The 17,697-nt window shown below is 44.9% G+C and overlaps 1 protein-coding gene across 1 annotated transcript in view; it reads right to left on the minus strand.

The window, feature by feature from the left end:
- The window catches only part of CABLES1 (Cdk5 and Abl enzyme substrate 1), a 145,128-nt gene that overhangs the window by 71,318 nt on the left and 56,113 nt on the right, over positions 1-17,697 (minus strand). The window contains exon 3 of the mRNA XM_064293222.1: positions 8,052-8,144. Within this exon, the coding sequence (XP_064149292.1) occupies positions 8,052-8,144 (93 nt within the window). The remainder of the gene's footprint in view (positions 1-8,051; positions 8,145-17,697) is intronic.

Consider the following 17,697-nt stretch of genomic DNA (forward strand, 5'->3'; position numbering starts at 1 on the left):
GTGATCCTGTTCAAATGCAAGCCAGACCCTGTCCCTTCCCTGTCCAGCACCCTCCACAGCTGTCCTGTTTACAATAAAAGTAGATGTCCTCACACACCATTTCCCTGACTTCCTGGGTCTCATCTCTCCTACTTTCTCCCTCTCTCCACCCACAAGAACTTTCCTATGGTTCCTCAAACACCCCAACCACACTCGGCCTCAGGGTCTCTGCAATTGCTGTTCCTTCTACCCTGAATGCTCCTCCTCACAGGAATAGCCACAAGGCTGACTCCCTCACCTTCTTCAAACCCTGCTCAAAGTGCCCCTATCAGGGAAGACTATGGCCGCCAGCAACGCCTGCCTCTGCACTCCCAAACCCTCAGCTGCCTCAGCTTCGCTCCATAGCACATTTATGCCCTCACTCATAGTATACATTCATTTGTTTATTGTCTACCTCCCCCAACTAGACTGTACGCCTTGAAGCTGGGTCTTTGTCTGTTATTTCACTGATACGCCACTAGCGCTAAAAACAGTCCTGGCACAAAGCAGATGTCCAGTAAGTATTTGCTGAACACTCAACACATGTATCATGCATTCTACGTGTAGTTAAGAAACTGCTTTACTAGACCATCTCCCATCTGGATGCACACAGCTCTTTCTAGAAAAATGGCTGTTCATACACAAGCGGTTCCATGAGATCAGACAGAAGAAGATCTGGTAGTCACCACTGACAACCTGTTATCTCTCCGGCCCTTCATGTGAAAGGGACATGGAAAATTAGAGTCCACCCAAATGGGGCCGTCCTAAAACAAATCGAGTGCCTTAAAATGACACTCACACTGGTTGCAGTGCTATAGATGGGGCTGTCCCTGGCTGGGTGCAAAGAGGATACATTTCTGTAATACTACATTTTTGTTTGGGAAAAGTTAAATTAGCTCTCTCCATATTTATACCACATGTTATCTTTTATGGAGCACCCCATCCATCTAAATGCCAAGATGTTTTTGATATGAACTTCTGAAAAGTCCCTATCCTGTCCTGTAACTGACTGTCTACATTTAATCTCAGTGAACTGGGTCTAGCACTTCCAGCTGCTGAAGTAACTGAGTCTTGGTTGTCCTCTATAGCACTCATTCCCTCTCCTTCTCTCCCTTCTTCTGGCCTTCCATATGGTGGGCAATGATGCTTACGGGCCTTAACTCTAATCACTGGCGTACATGGCAAAGGAGATAATGCCCAAGAGAATAAATACCATGCGCTGTTCTACCTAAACTTCCCTTCAGGCTGATGGTCAGCTCACAAATGTCAGCTGACCCCCAGCTTCACAATCACCCAGCCCACTTTCCACCATGCTATCCACGGGGACATGCTGCAATGAGGAACAGTCTAACATTTTGCTGAAATCTAGAAATGTAATGTCTATGGCATTCCTTTAATTCACTAACCTAGTTATTCCATCGCTAAGGAAATGAAGCTAATTTAACACGATTTTTTCTGAGTGAACTCATGTTGACTGCTAGCCACGACCACACTCTCTTCTAAAAGCACACAAACTACCTGCTTAATCATCTATTCAAAATCCTGCCAGCAATCAGCTCTAGGCTTGCTAAGTCTACGAATATTACGACTTGCCATCTGCCACCAACTTAGTCCTCTTCTCACCTTTTTAAGGCAGCATTTCCCTGGTATTAAATTTAGAATGTCTTGTATTTTCCAAGGTGGTTTTTTTTTTTTGGTGGTAAAATATACATATAATGAAACATTTGCCATTTAAGAATTTTTGAGGGCACAATTCCGTGACATTAATTACATTCCCCATATTGTAGAACTGCTACCACTGTTTTCAAATGTTTTTCATCCCCAAACAGAAACTCGGTACCCCTTAAGCAATACATCCCCATTCCCCATCCTCCCTAGTCCCTCATAACCACTAGCCCACTTCTGTCTCTGTGCATTTGTCCATGGCATTTTAAAGATTATTTGCATTTCTGAATTCTTTCCATTCCCTGGGCTCGAGTCCTGAAGGTAGAAAGAATTTTAAAAGACTTCTCCCTTCATTTAGTGAACAGATATTTACTGAATGCCTACTGTAGCTGGCACATGGCTTTGTTTCCTCTCTTTAATGATTCTGCACTGCCCAGTAATAGTTGCTGACACAGCTAAAAGCTAAAGAGCAGCAGCTGACATCTGCTGACCTTGTGCTATCAACGCCAAGAAGTTCACCACCCCTTCCCTTCCTCTTCTGAAGAGTTTTAAAAGCCCTGTGGCTATCACTGGCCTTTCTCTTCTGTTTAACAAGCTTTGGTTCGCTCCAGATTTCAGTCTCCCTCACACCACTCTCACAAGTCTGCTTAAACCATTCTTCTTCTATTAGTCCTTGGTCTTTGGCTAATGATTTTGTTTTTTGTTTTTCTTTGCATTTCTTAACATTTAAAAAAAACTGTATCGTGGTAAAACATACATGGAGAGGTGCTCTGCTGGTGCAAAGGTTACGCACTCAGCTGCTAACTGAAAGGTTGGCAGTTTGAACCCAGCCAGCGGCTCTGAGGAAGAAAGACCTTGTGATCTTCTCCTAGAAAATCCTACGGGGCAGTTCTACTCTGTCACACGGGTTCGCTATGAGTCAAAATTGACTCGGTGGCATCCAACAACAACAAAACATACATGTAACATAAAAACTGCCATTTTAACCATTTTTTACATGTATAATTCAAGAGCATTGACTGCTTTCACAATGTTGTGCAACCATCAGGCCTATTTCCAAAACTTCTTCATCCCCGCAAAGAGAAACTCTGTGCTAGAATAATTTTTAAAAATCAGAATTCGACCCAGAGTTATCTCAAAACCCGCCATGACACGCTGTCTTGCAATATATGGATTTTTAACTCCCACTCCTTCCCCCTTCAATTAAGAGAATGGGCTTTGGTGTCAGATGCCTGGATCTGAATACTTTTTAACTATCTGCTTATTCCAATTTCCTCCTCTGCAAAATGAGATGATGATTGTTTTCATTTCCTGTGGCTCCTGTAACAAATTACCAAAACGTTAGTGGCTTAAAACAACACAAATTTATGATCTTGCAGTTCTGGAGGTCAGAAGTCCGAAATGGGTCTCACTGGGCTAAAATCCAGGTGTTGGGAAGGCTGTGTTCTTTTCTGGAAGAATTCGTCTCTGTCCTTTTCCAGATTCTAGACGTTGCCTGTATTCCTTGGCTCGTGGCTCCCTTCCATCTTCAAAACCACAACAGGCAGTCGAATCTTTCTCACATTGCATCATTCTTACATATACTTTTCTTCCTCTTGCTTCCATTTTCAAAGATCCTGAATCAACTAGATGGCAAACCATTTGGTTTTTTGTTTGATTACACTGGACCCACACAGATAATCTCCCTATATCTTAAGGTCAGCTGATTAGCAACCTTTCCCCCTTGCCATCTAACATAACATAGTCACAGGTTTGGGGACAGGACATGGACATCTTCTGGGGGGGCATTATTCTGCCCACCACAATGGTAATAATACCTACCTCGTAAGGTTGTTTCAAAGATTGAATGAAGCAAAACATAAACTGCTTTAGTGCCTGGTACCCATTTTCATCTTGTGACACTACTAATTTTATAATCTTTTCTGCCAATTTGGTCCCAGCCACAAGAATTCACTTCGTAGTCTGAACTTCCTGAGATCCTCTGTTCCTAAAATCTAGCCAAGCACTGCTTTCTTTTCCAACTATGTAAGACTTCTCGCAAGGTCCCTAAACTTCCGCATCACTAACTATCTTCCTTGTTAAGGCAGAATTAGAGTAGAGAGCAGCAGTCCCCTCACTGTCCCCTTATCTTCTAGGAGACAAAACAGGCAGCAGGGCCAAGAAAGAGCTCATGGCATGCCTGGCTCTAATTGGAGCTCTCTAGCTCCTACCCCTCCAGCCTGGGCTCTGGCCCCCCTGGCTAGCATGACTCCCAAACACTCTCAGCTCCGTTCTCTACACTTCCATTCGCACATGGAAGCCTTCCTGCATGGCTCCAATGCCAGCTCACAGAACCCAATGACTCCAGAGACTCGAATATGGCTTTTATTCAAGTGGACTCTCCAACCTCCACTGGAACCGGATGCTTCTGCTGAAGGTGCTCATTTCCATTTTAACAGGCCAGTGGGGGTTCCTCTAATACCAGAGTCAAGTGGCAGTAGTCAACAGGTAAACACAGAGCCACCTGTCCCCAAGGTTTACTTCCAAGCAGCTACCCTGATTATTACTGGTCATAATGTCTTTTGTTTTGTGTCAAGTATTGTCTTTTACTGTATGCACTTCTCAGTTTTAAGATTTTTTTCTTCCTATTTCAAAATGGAAATCCTCGTGGTGTACTGGTTAAATGCTACAGCTGCTAACCACAAGGTTGGCAGTTCAAATCCACCAGGCGCTCCTTAGAACCTGTACAGGGCAGTTCTACTCTGTCCTATAGGGTCGCTATGAGTCAGAACTGACTCGACAGCAACGGGTTTTTTTGGTTTTATTTCAAAATTAAAATCCGTTACCATCAAGTTGATTCTGACTCCTAGCAACCCTGGTGGCTCAGTGGTTAAGAGCTATGGCTATTAACCAAAAGGTCAGCAGTGTGAATCCATCAGCTGCTCCTTGGGGCAGTTCTACTCTGTCCTATAGGGTCGCTACGAGTTGGAATCAACTTGATGGCAATGGATTTGGGTTTTTTTTTTTTGGTATTTCAAAATTGTGCTTAAAACTCATGGTCAGGTCAGGCCTTGAGCCTCATGACAGATGCTCCCTACTTGTTTCAAGAGTGGCACCCTCATCCCTGCTGAGGTGCTTCTATCACCACTCATCAGGCCTGGGGATGGAGAAGCCTCAATGCCAGGGCCTTCGGACAGAACAGCCAGGGGGCCCAGGCTGGCCTGTGATAGCCAGAGGTCACAAGGAGACTCAGGACCTGATACGGCCATTGTGGGGTAGTCAGTGACTGAGACTCCAGGCTGGGAGGGCGTCCACTGTGAGCCTGGTGGGTGAGGGGGGTATATGTGTAAAGGCTCCACACACTCACCTCCATGGCTCCTTTCCAGTCTCTTTTCCTCGGGGGACAAGAAGAGGCAGATATATCAGCTATACGCTCAGGCCATTCCATTTTCAGCCCAGAATTTCAAACTCTCCAGTGAGTTCTTCCATACTTCCCTGTAAACTCATCTGCTATGTGGGAAGGGAAACCTGAGCGGAGAGGCTCAAATACTGGCTGCAGGGATGCATCCCTCTCCCATCAGTGTTGCACAGGTGTCTCTATGCACCTGAGGTGGGAATCAGAGATCCTCAGTCATCACACCGTCTCTCCCTCTGAAGGTGCCCAGGATCTTTTCTGCTGGCTGCTGAGAGGGCAGCAACAGCTGATGATGCATCCAAACATGCCAGGTGATCCTCCATCAGGAGAACTGGCTCCTGCTGCTGTGTGTGGTGGGGGCAATTCTTCTCTCCTCTCTGGAAGGGCTGGGCCACATCCTCCCCTTCATCAGGCTCTCAACCACAATTTCCTTCTGTCACCTCAGAAGTGATTGTCTTTATTTCTGGTTTCCTACGGGTTCTTTCACCTGCCTAAGGACAGTCTAGCCTGGCCAATAAACCAGAGGGAGGAAGGGGGGTGCCTCTAGCCTTTCATCTTCCTTTCACACAGGAAAACCAGCTTTCACCTGAGGCAGAGAAAACTGGCCACTACCTCAGGCGCATGGCCCGTTGTTCCCACACAGCTCTCAGATCTCCTTCCTGCCCCAAATCCCAGTTCTCAGATCTGCCGATAAGCTAACAGTCCCTCTTGGCTCCCTCTGAGGACTCCCCAGGAAAACAGCAAGCAACCGTATGCTTTCCTGACTGTTTATGGGCCCAGGGCGTGCCTGGGAAGGCGGCTTTGCAATGTACTTGAGTAATCCCATTAATCCAAGTATCTTATTAACTACGTACTCTCACTACCCAACCGTGCCAGGTAATAATCTGACTTTGTGTCCTTGATAGCACCAAGGAGGGTTGGTGGAATCCTAGCAATTTGGCTCATTCCTTTGACTTTGTCATGATTTTATTTAGGAATGAAAGGATTTCTATGTTTATTTTAAGGTCAGAGAGATTAAAGACAAAAGCACAAATGTAAATAAATGATGAAGAGTTATACTGAAAATGGCATAGGTAGGGTTTGGATTCAGTAACAGCGAGCCTCAAAAGAAAAGAAAAAACTGTGATTAAGTGAATAATGCACAATCATTCTAAGTGACAGAAAGGGTGAGATAGAGAAATTCAGAACATTCTGTTCAGTAGATAAAAGTTATATAAAATTTAACTAAACACTCTATCCTTAAAATATGAATGTACAGTGACTAAAACTTGTTGCCGTTGAGTCGAGTCTGACTCATAGCGACTCTATAGGACAGAGAAGAACTGCCCCATAGGGTTTCCAAGGACTGGCTGGTGGATTCGAACTTCTCGTTAGCAGTTGTAGCTCTTAATCACTGCACCACCAGGGCTCCTTACAGTGTAACAATTATTCGAAGAGAGCTCAGTTTTGCTATTCTAGAACCATTGCAATAGCTATAAAAATTAGGTTCCCCCACCATGGCAGATTTTTTTTTTTTTAGTTTTAAACGATATGAACGTCAAGAAAACAAGCCTTTCAAAACTATAACCGTTAATGTTACACAGGTGGTAGAGTGTATTTTGCACCATCAAATTGCAGTAATTGTGAGCCTGAGTCATTCCAGAAGTCTAACTAAAAGGCTTTCTGGCCATTTTCATTTTGCATGGATTAGAGAGTATTAGTGGAGACCAGATGGCCCCCTGTGAATCAGGAGGAGATCAAACAAAACGGTCTTTGTAGCAGCCCTCCTTTCCAAGGCGGCATCTCTGACTCACCAGTTTGAGTGAAACCACAACCCATATCACAGGCTAGTGCAGAGGGGCTGTTTGAAAGGGTCAAAGAGCCGCAGAATTTGGGAGCGTCTGGGGACCCAGAGTTTTTGGAGCTCTGTCCTCAGCACAGCCAGGCTGAGATGAACGGACTCTGTCACTCCATCTACGCATGTGGGCGACAGTGATTCCAATCTATTTGTTTTCAGATAACTGTAATGTAAATTTCAACCATAATACTTTTCATTCACTAGCCGTCCCCAAGAGCCACTAAAGCACTGGAGAAGCACGTGGTCCCAATGTTAGCTGACCCAGGCCTGGAATCAGTGCAGAGGAAGAAAGGGGTGGTAAAGCTGTGATTCTACTCTCCTAGACAGTCATCAAAACCAAGGCCAGGCACAGGCCTGGCGGGGTGGTTATTTACCAGAGCATACAACCCTGGTGAAAAAATAAAAAACCAACAAAGCAAAACAAAGGGGAAAAAAATAAACAAAACCCCCTGTGTTCCTGGTCAAAGTTTTCCATAAAAATATACCATTAAAAATTCAGTTTGTTGGGGATCTAAAAGTCCCACCAAGCCATGAGTTGCCATTAACTAAACCAAACCTGTTGCCATCAAGTCAATTCCAACTGATAGCAACCTTATAGGACAGAGTAGAACTACCCCTTAGGGTTTCCAAGGAGCTGCTGGTGGATTTGAACTGTTGACCTTTTGGCTAACAGCCAAACACTTAACCACTGAGCCACCAGGGTTCCAATAGGGAGCATGATTTCATATGCACTCCTTTTGGCAATACCGGTGGGGGCGGGGTGGAAATATTTTGCCTGGGAAAGTTATAGGAGATCCTGTTCATATTAAAAGTGTAGGTTTAAATAAGAAGCTTAGTGGGCAGTGAGTTTATGTTAATGGTAGAGGAATAATTTGGAAAAGGAGGGTGAGAATGGTTGCACAACTTGAAGAAGGCAATCAATATCACAGCATTGAATTGGTGTATTTTTTGCTGCACATATTTTCAACAAAAACAAAAAACAAATTATTAAAAAAATAAAGTGTGAGTTAAAACCTCTGTTGAGGCCTGGCAATCAAAACGGTACCCCCTCTTTCCTCTCTCTCCCCCCTTCCCCACCCCAGTCCACCCGCCTCCTCTGCAGGAGAGCTGGCAGGGCCACTTCTGTTTGTGTTGTACCTGCCGTTCCTGGTGTCATGTTGCCGCATATTCTTGATAAAATGAATCTTCTTAAAATTCTTTGGTCTGGGCGAACCTGAGAGAGTTCGACATCTGAAAAATAGAGCCGTTTAAAAACCAGTCAGTTGCCCGTTGGACAGCTGAGACATCTCCACACAAAGGCAGGAAGGAAAGACCAGACAAATGGTTTGAGTCACCCCAAGGGCAAGCAGGAGTCAGCAGGAATAATAAGACAATACGGCGGGGAGCAAGGAAGGCTTAAAAAAACCCCGACGACAGACAACTTCCTTGATAATACTGAGATATTTTATATGGGTCTTGAAAAGCCAGCTAATGAAAACTATGGTCCCCACGTACAATAACATAACCTACACAGGTTCCAAATATGTTATTCTTTATTGTCATCTTAAAAAGAACCATCCTGGATCAACAACAGCAAATGGAACTGAAAACTATAAATTTAAAGGACTGGGGGGGCGGGAAACCCACTGGAAAATTCAGTTTTAAAAACAACCCTGAATCATTTTTCTTCAGTAGCAAGATTTTGGCCTGAATTACCTGGACATTTGCCTTGACTCTCTGCATGAGTATGCCTGGATAGTCACAGTTCTGATCTGAATGAGAATCAGAGACCTGGCTGGTTGTTTTTTTTAAAGATATATTTTAAATAAATATTTGTTGAAATAAGTGACTTGAATCCAAAGTACTCTTCCCACCCTGGAATATATATTTCCTTGCACTACAGGACTGAGAGACCAGACCACAGCTGACTGGATCTTATTTGCGTACATTATTTTCAAAGTTACCTGATAAATTCTAAGCTACGAAGCTATTTTTTTTTTTTTTTACCCTAAAAGAAGAGCCGAAGTTTGGTTTTTTTTTTGAGACAGGGAGCTGTGCCTTTTCCACTTTGATTTTTTGCTACCTAAATTTTTTTAGTTAAACCTTTCTGACCATGGGTCCCAAGAGCTGGCTCTTGCCCTCCGCCGCGGGTACCCATGACCTGACACTTCAGAAAGTGAACCCCTGAGAGCAGTGCCTGGCATCCATCCCAAAGCTGACACTGAGGTGTGGGCTGGGGTGTCAGCCCTGAGCACCCAGGGCCAGTTTTGAACTTACAGGCTTCAGCTAAATGAGCAACATAATGATTCAATGAGGAGGAATCGGGAAGGGAAGTGGGGGGTGTGGGGACACGTTTGGGAACAGGATTGGGAATGAGCACAGTAACTCCAATCTCTACTGGCCCACAATGGCTCATCTCAGGGAGGTCAGGCCTTGTACATTCCCTAGCCCCACCCCTGATGGTGCCGTTATCTGTCAACTTTATAAAACCTAAGGTCAAGACTCCCAGAACTTTCGGAGGCAGGGCCAGTGGAGGGGGCAGAGAAGCTCTTCTCCTGCTCAGTGTTTCCTGACCCCCACAGGGGCAGGACAGTCACCCCACCCCATGCCTGCAGTCCCACAAAGGGGGAGGGATGACCTTCACAGAAGGAGTTACCCAAAGTGAAGCCACTGGGCTGAGAAACCCTCAAACTCAAAGCCTCTCTGGGATCTTAGAACAGGATCTTCCCAATTTTTTTGAGGAACATAAGAAAAGCTGTTGGTATATGGGCATTTCTGAGGAAACTCCATCTCAAGAAGCTTTCACTGTCATCTCCAGCCTCAGGCCCTACTGCGCACACACCACCTCATCACTGCCAAGTGCGCTGCAAAACCACTGACTAGTCCACATTTGGCTACAGTGAAGAGAGAAGACTCTCTGAGAGCACAAAGGTATGTCTGTGTGGTTTCTGGATCGGACTAAGGTTTTAGGAGTCTCCTCAGACCCTCACCCTCACCTCTTTCCAAACACCAGAGTGTCCTGAGTGAGCCCACCTGAGGGCAGTGTGCCAAGGGCTAGGCTGTGAGCTTGGTCAGGGCTCCTGGATGCTGCCACCCTGGCAAACTCTGGCAGCTTCCCCTCAGCAATTAGATGCTGGTATTGATTCCAACACAGAGGAGGGATGGCCCCTAAACTCTCCATGCCTCCTGTACCTTCAGAAAGAGCTGCTGTTGCTGCTGCTCTCAGCTCTGAATGCTGAATGCCTCTGCTGGAACTGGAAGTTGGCTAAAGTGCCGGAGGTGGCCGTCCATGCCACTGGGGGAAGGAGGCTGCCGCAGTAATCACTTTAACAGCTGCATCCACCAGCACCCATTAACCCAGACAGTCTGGAGAACTTGGGGCAGGTGGTGACGGCAACCACCTTTGCCGCAGACAAACTGAGGGTTTTGTGGGCACCTAGCTGAGATGTCCTAATTCCTTATATCCAGGCAAGAGAACTCCTCAGTCTAAGTAAGTCCTCCACTGTAAACGCTCAATTATTGAAGTTCTGGGTGAATACAGAAAAGCCAACCAACCAACAAACCACAAAGCGCAAGAGTATAAAGCAATACTTTAAAAAAGAATCTTAACAAAGGTCTTTATTTCCATATCGGCCCTCAATTCTGACTGTACACACTGCTAACCCAGCCCTTCATTCAGCAAGCTGTTTTGTTGTTTTGTGTTTTCTTTTTTAGCATTGAACTAAACCACCAGGGAATCTAAGAAATGTATTAAAAACACTACAGGGTTAGCAACAATTGCCAAGGAAACCAGAATACTGGGTGCTCAGGTTAGGGCTGGGTAAGCAGAGAACACATTAATTTCAAAGCCACCAACGTGTCTGTCAGTTTGTCGTACTGTGGGGGCTTGCGTGTTGCTGTGATGCTGGAAGCTATGCCACCAGTATTCAGATACCAGCAGGGTCACCCATGGAGGACAGGTTTCAGCTGAGCTTCCAGACTAAGAGAGGCTAGGAAGAAGGACCCAGCAGTCTACTTCTGAAAAGCATTAGCCAGTGAAAACCTTATGAATAGCAGCGGAACACTGATATAGTTCCGGAAGATGAGCCCCCCAGGTTGGAAGGCACTCAAAAGATGACTGGGGAAGAGCTGCCTCCTAAAAGTAGAGTCGACCTTAATGATGTGGATGGAGTAAAGCTTTTGACACCTTCATTTGCTGATGTGGCACGACTCAAAGTGAGAAGAAACAGCTGCAAACATCCATTAAAAATTGGACCGTGGAAGGTACAAAGTATGAATCTAGGAAAATTGGAAATCGTCAAAAATGAAATGGAACACATAAACATTGATATCCTAGGCATTACTGAGCTGAAATGGAGTGGTGTTGGCCATTCTGAACTGGACTATCATAAAGTCTACTATGCTGGGAATGACGACTTGAAGAGGAACGGTGTTGCATTCATTGTCAAAAGGAACATTTCAAGATCTACCCTGAAGTACAATGCTGTCAGTGATAGGGTAATATCCATATGCCTACAAGGAAGACCAATTAATAAGACTATTATTCAAATTTATGCACCAACCACTAAGGCCAAAGATGATGAAATAGAAGATTTTTATCAGCTGCTGCAGTCTGAAATTGATCGAACATGCAATCAGGATGCATGGATAATTACTGGTGATTGGAATGCAAAAGCTGGAAACAAAGAAGAAGGATCAGTAGTTGGAAAATATGGCCTTGGTGATAGAAACAATGCCAGACATCAAATGATAGAATTTTGCAAGACCAATGACTTCTTCATTGCAAATACCTTCTTTCACCAATATAAATGGCAACTCTACAACATGGACCTTGCCAGATGGAACACACAGGAATCAAACTGACTACATCTGTGGAAAGAGATGATAGAAAAGCTCAGTATCTTCAGTCAGAACATAACCAGGGGCCAACTGTGGAAGTGACCATCAATCGCTCATGTGCAAGTTCTGGCTGGAACTGAAAAAAATCAGAGCAAGTCCATGATACCCAAAAAATGACCTTGAGTATATCCCACCTGAGTTTAGAAACCATGTCAAAAATAGACTTGATGCATTGAACACTAGTGACCAAAGACCAGATGAACTGTGGAATGACATCAAGGACATGATACATGAAGCAAGAGATCATCAAAAAGACAGGAAAGAAAGAAAAGACCAAGATGGACATCAGGGTAGACTCCGAAACTTGCTCACAAAGGTCAAGCAGCTAAAGCAAAAGGAAGAAATGATGAAGTAAAAGAACTAAAGAGAAGATTTCAAAGGGTGGCTCGAAAAGACAAAGTAAAGTATTATAATGACATTTGCAAAGAACTGGAGATGGAAAACCAAAAGGGAAGAACATGCTCGGCGTTTCTCAAGCTGAAAGAACTAAATAAAAAATTCAAGCCTCGAGTTGCAATAGTGAAGGATTCTATGGGGAAACTATTAAACGACACAGGAACTATCAAAAGAAGATGGAAGGAATACACAGAGTCATTACACCAAAAAGAATTAGTTGATGTTCAACCATTTCAAGAGGTAGCATATGATCAGGAACCAATGGTACTGAAGGAAGATGTCCAAGCTGCACTGAAGGCACTGGCCAAAAACAAGGCTTCAGGAATTGACGGGATATCAGACGAGATGCTTCAACGAACAGGTGCAGCACTGGAGGTGCTCGCTCATCTATGCCAAGAAATACGGGAGACAGATTCCTCGCCAACTGACTGGAAGAGATTCATATTTATGCCTATTCCCAAGAAAGGTGATCCAACCAAATGTGGAAATCATAAAACAATATCATTAATATCACACGCAAGCAAAATTTTGCTGATGACCTTTCAAAAACGGCTGCAGCAGTGTATTGACAGGGAACTGCCAGAAATTCAGGCTGGTTTCAGAAGAGGACATGGAACCAGAGATATCATTGCTGATGTCAGATGGATCCTGGCTGAAAGCAGAGAATACCAGAAGGATGTTTGCTTCTGTTTTATTGACTATGCAAAGGCATTTGACTTTTGACTATGCGGATCATAACAAACTATGGATAACACTGCAAAGAATGGGAATTCCAGAGCACTTAATTGTACTCATGGGGAACTTTTACATAGATCAAGGGGAAACTGATTGGTTTAAAGTCAGGAAAGGTGTGTGTCAGGTTTGTATCCTTTCACCGTACCTATTCAATCTGTATGCTGAGCAAATAATACGAGAAGCTGGTCTGTATGAAGAAGAACAGGGCATCAGGTTTGGAGGAAGACTCATTAACAACCTGTGTTATGCAGATGACACAACCTTGCTTGATGAAAAAGAAAGGGACTTGAAGCACTTACTAATGAAGATCAAAGGCCACAGCCTTCAGTATGGATTGCACCCCAACATAAAGAAAACAAAAATCCTCACAACTGGACCAATAAGCAACATCATGATAAACAGAGAAAAGATTGAAGTTGTCAAGGATTTCATTTTACTTGAATCCACAATCAACACCCGTGGAAGCAGCAGTCAAGAAATCAAAAGACGCGTTGCATTGGGCAAATCTGCTGCAAAGGACCTCTTCAAAGTGTTGAAGAGCAAAGATGTCACCCTGAAGACAAAGGTGTACCTGACCCAAGCCATAGTATTTTCAATCGCATCATATGCATGTGAAAGTTGGACAATGAATAAGGAAGACCGAAGATTTGAGGCCTTTGAATTGTGGTATTAGCTAAGAATACTGAATACATACCATGGACTGCCAAAAGGACGAACAACTCTGTCTTGGAAGAAGTACAACCAGAATGCTCCTTAGAAGCAAGGGAAGTGAGACTGTGTCTTACATGCTTTGGACATGTTGTCAGGAGGGATCAGTCCCTGGAGAAGGACATCATGCTTGGCAAAGCACAGGGTCAGCGGAAAAGAGGAAGACTCTCAACGAGGTGGACTGACACAGTGGCTGCAACAATGAGCTCAAGCATAACAATGATTGTAAGGATGGCTCAGGACCGGGCAGTGTTTTGTTCTGTTGTGCACAGGATTGCTATGAGTTGGAACCGACTCGACCACACCTAACAATAACAACATGTGTTTAAAAACATACATTTTAAGTGATGCAAAATTTAATTAGGACAGAATCAAATTAAAAACTAACTCAGCGAAAGATTATCTTTTTTCTTGTTAGCGCTGATTATGAGATATGCTTTAATTATGCAAAAGGTTTTTAATAGATGCCTCGGAGCCATTCCTTCAAAGTGCTAACTTTAAAATCAAGTAAGGCTGATAGCCTTCCACCCCCACAGTTCCCAGAGCTTATTGGTGCATTCATTTTGCAGAATCACAGAGCTGGAAAGGACCCAGAGATCAGACAATTTGGCTCTCCTCTTCTACAGATGGAAAAACTGAGGCATCAGAGAGGCTAAGGGAACATTCCAAGGCCACATAACTAGTTGGTAAAAGACTCAGGCCAAGGACTCCCAAACTAATATCCTTCCCTCTACAACATGCTAAGTGCATTTCCTAGGAACAAGTAAGTTTCTAAGTAAATATCCGAATGATTTAAAAAAAAAAAAACCTATTTGGGGAGATAAAGACTTCTAAAACTGCCCCAACTCCCTTTCTTTGACTTATTTTTTAATTCCATATTTAAAGAAGATTCACTTTAAATGAAGTATACAAAAAAAAAAAAAACCCAAACCCGCTGCAGTCGAGTCGATTTCCAACTCGTAGCGACCCTATAGGACAGAGTAGAAGTGCCCCATAGGGTTTCCAAGGAGCGGCTGGTGGATATGAACTGCTGATCCTTTGGTTAGCAGCTTTAGCACTTAACCACTATGCCACCAGGGTTTCCAAATGAATTACAGTATCCTGTAAATATGACTTGGAAACGCTGGTGGGGTACTGGTTAAGAGTTGCGGCTGCTAACCAAAAGGTCATAAGTTTGAATCCACCAGGTGCTCCTTGGAAACCCTATCACAGGCAGTTCTAGTCTGTCCTATAGGGTTGCTATGCTATGAGTCAGAGTCGACTTGATAGCAACCGGGGTAAATATGACTTAGAAGAACGCATCGTTAAGACAGATAGGACTTTCTTACTCTATTCACTTGTACTATCACAGAGTTGAGAAGTAGAGGGACAGAGGGCAGTCTGGGCTGATTCTAAGATGGAGAGGGGCACAAGGGTGACAGGGCACTGACCAGGAACACAGCTCTAGGTGCTGCTTGGGCCTCTCCTTGTTGTTGTTCCTGTTGTTAGGTGCAATTGGGTCAGTTCTGATTCACAGAGCCCTCACGTACAACAAAATAAAACACTGCCTGGTCCTGCACCATCTCCCCAACTGCTGTTATGCTTGAGCCCATTGTTGTAGTCACTGTGTCAATCTCGTTGAGGGTCTTCTTTTTCGCTGACCCTCTACTTTACCAAGAATGATGTCCTTCTCCAGGGACTGATCCTTTCTGACAACATGTCCAAAGTATGTGAGACGTAGTCTTGCCATCCTTGCTTCTAAGGAGCATTCTGGTTGTATTTTTCCCAGGACAGATTTAGATTTGTTCATTCTTTTGGCAGTCCATGGTATATTCAATATTTTTCTCCAACACCACAATTCAAAGGTGTCAATTCTTCAGTCTTCCTTAGTCATTGTCCAGCTTTCCCATGCATAGGAGGTGACTGAAAAGACCATGGCTGGGGTTAGGTACACCTTAGCCTTCAAGGTGACATCTTTGCTTTTCAACACTTTAAAGAGGTCTTTTGCAGCCAATTTGCCCAATGAAATGCGTCTTTTGATTTCTTGACTGCTGCTTCCATGGATGTTGATTGTGGATCCAAGTAAAATGAAATCCTTGACAAGGACCTCTCCTTAACTGTCTCAAAATATAATACGCGCGTTCTGAGGTGTAACAGCCGTGTCCTGGAATCCCTGGGGTGGGAATAACCTTTTTTAGCCTGCACCCTGAATTGCCTGGTTTCCTTGGGCTCACTGTCAGGGCACTGCTCATATGACTGGCTTCGAGCAGCCTCTTGAAACACCAGGGGCTTTTGAGTTTTATTTATTAATTTTCCTGTTTGCGGCAGGGATAAGGGAGAGAATTAGTCAGAACATGACCTTACCTGCTCTAATACCAAAGCCACACGGTCTGGGCTGAGAAGGTTTCTCTTCCACCCTAACTGGTTGCTTTGGACCCAAGCCAGCTCTCTAATTTGACTTTAACGTAGCTTTTTGTATGACTCCTGCCAGCTGACTGGCAGAGCAGGGAGAAAGCCTTCTCCCAACACTGAACAGTGACTAATGGAAGAACACTGTACCCAAGCCACGCTCTTCATGCAGCTACATGCCACTCCTCCTGAGATGGTCCCAGGGGATGCATGCTGTTGTTATCCGCTGTTGAGTCTGCCTGACTCATGGTGACCCCATGCACCAATGGAATGAAACGCTGCCCGGTCCTGCACCATCCCCATGATCAGCTGAGGCTCAGGCCATTGTGATCCATAGGGTTTTTATTGGCTGATTTTTGGAAGTGGATTGCCAAGCCTTTCTTCCTAGCCTGTATTAGTCTGGCAGCTCCGCTGAAACCTGGGCAGCATCAAAGAAACATACAGGCCTCCGCTGACAGATGGGTGGTGGCTGCGCAAGAGGTGCGTTGGCCAGGGATCAAGCCTGGGTCTCCTGCATGTAAAACAAGAATGCTAATACTGAATCACCGCTGCCCCATTTACAGGATGCACATGTTTTCAAAAATACAGAAGACTTCAACAGTGGAAAGCAGCTGTTCAGCACAGTCTTTCTCTTTGGAATCATGTCAGTGATGAGATTCCTGCATTGAGACACTGGGCCCCTCTGTGCTCACTCTCCTCTTCATTCCCACAGGCAGAGCCTGAGGTCGACACCTACAACCTAGGATTAGGCTCCAGGCAGAGCACACCATCTCTGGACAAATGCTGCCCTCCACATCAGCACCTCCCAGGCTCAAAGTCAGAGCCAAGCCCGAGTCCCCACTGGCAGCCAAAGCTGAAGAGCTGATGCAAGTGGATTGGGTGCACAAACCCTCTGGAGGGCCCTCCTCCCCAGCTGCCTGCCCGCATACCCAGGAAAGCCACAGCAGCCCTCCTCCGCCCCTTCTGCAGCAGGAAGCCCCCCACACTGCCTAGCCCAGGGCTACAGTGAGGATTCAAGGAGATCAACTATGTGAGCATTTTCCCCTCCACTTGGGGAGAGCCTGGCTGGCTGGTGGTGCAGACAAGGGGCAGGGTGGAGAGGCCCAAGGTAGAGGAGGAACATCTGCCAGGTGGAGGAACAGGACAGCTCTGCAATGGCTGTCACCAGAAAGATGCCCAGCCAGCACTTTCCAGTCCTGAGGGAGAACTGGAGCATTCTCAGGCCCAACTGAGCAGAATGCTCACAACTATTCTAGTCAAGTTTCCTCTGTGGCTACCTGTGAAGTGACACCGTGGCCATCTCATAAGTACTGGTGTCCCTGTTGCTGAAAATGAAGTCTAGTATAAGGAACCACAGTGTTGTTTCTGGGGAAAGAGCCGAGAAAAGGAGCGGCTCTTCTTCCATTAAGTAGCAACTTTCAAAACAAGAAAGCACATGAAGGAAACTACCAAGGGGAAGACGAGCCAAATAAACGCAAATTGGGCCTGGCCATCTAACTCTGATAATCAGCTCGTGAAAATCCTATGGATCACCACGGTCCAATTAACAACCGATGGCGGGGATGGCATAGGACCAGGCAGTGTTTAGCTTCATTGTGCATGGGGTGGCCGTGAGTCGGGGTCTGACTTGACGGTGGCAAACAACAGCAATAAATAATTGGGATTGAATAGTTTTCTA

Source organism: Loxodonta africana, chromosome 11 (genome assembly GCF_030014295.1).
Source record: "Loxodonta africana isolate mLoxAfr1 chromosome 11, mLoxAfr1.hap2, whole genome shotgun sequence".
NCBI lineage: Eukaryota > Metazoa > Chordata > Mammalia > Proboscidea > Elephantidae > Loxodonta > Loxodonta africana.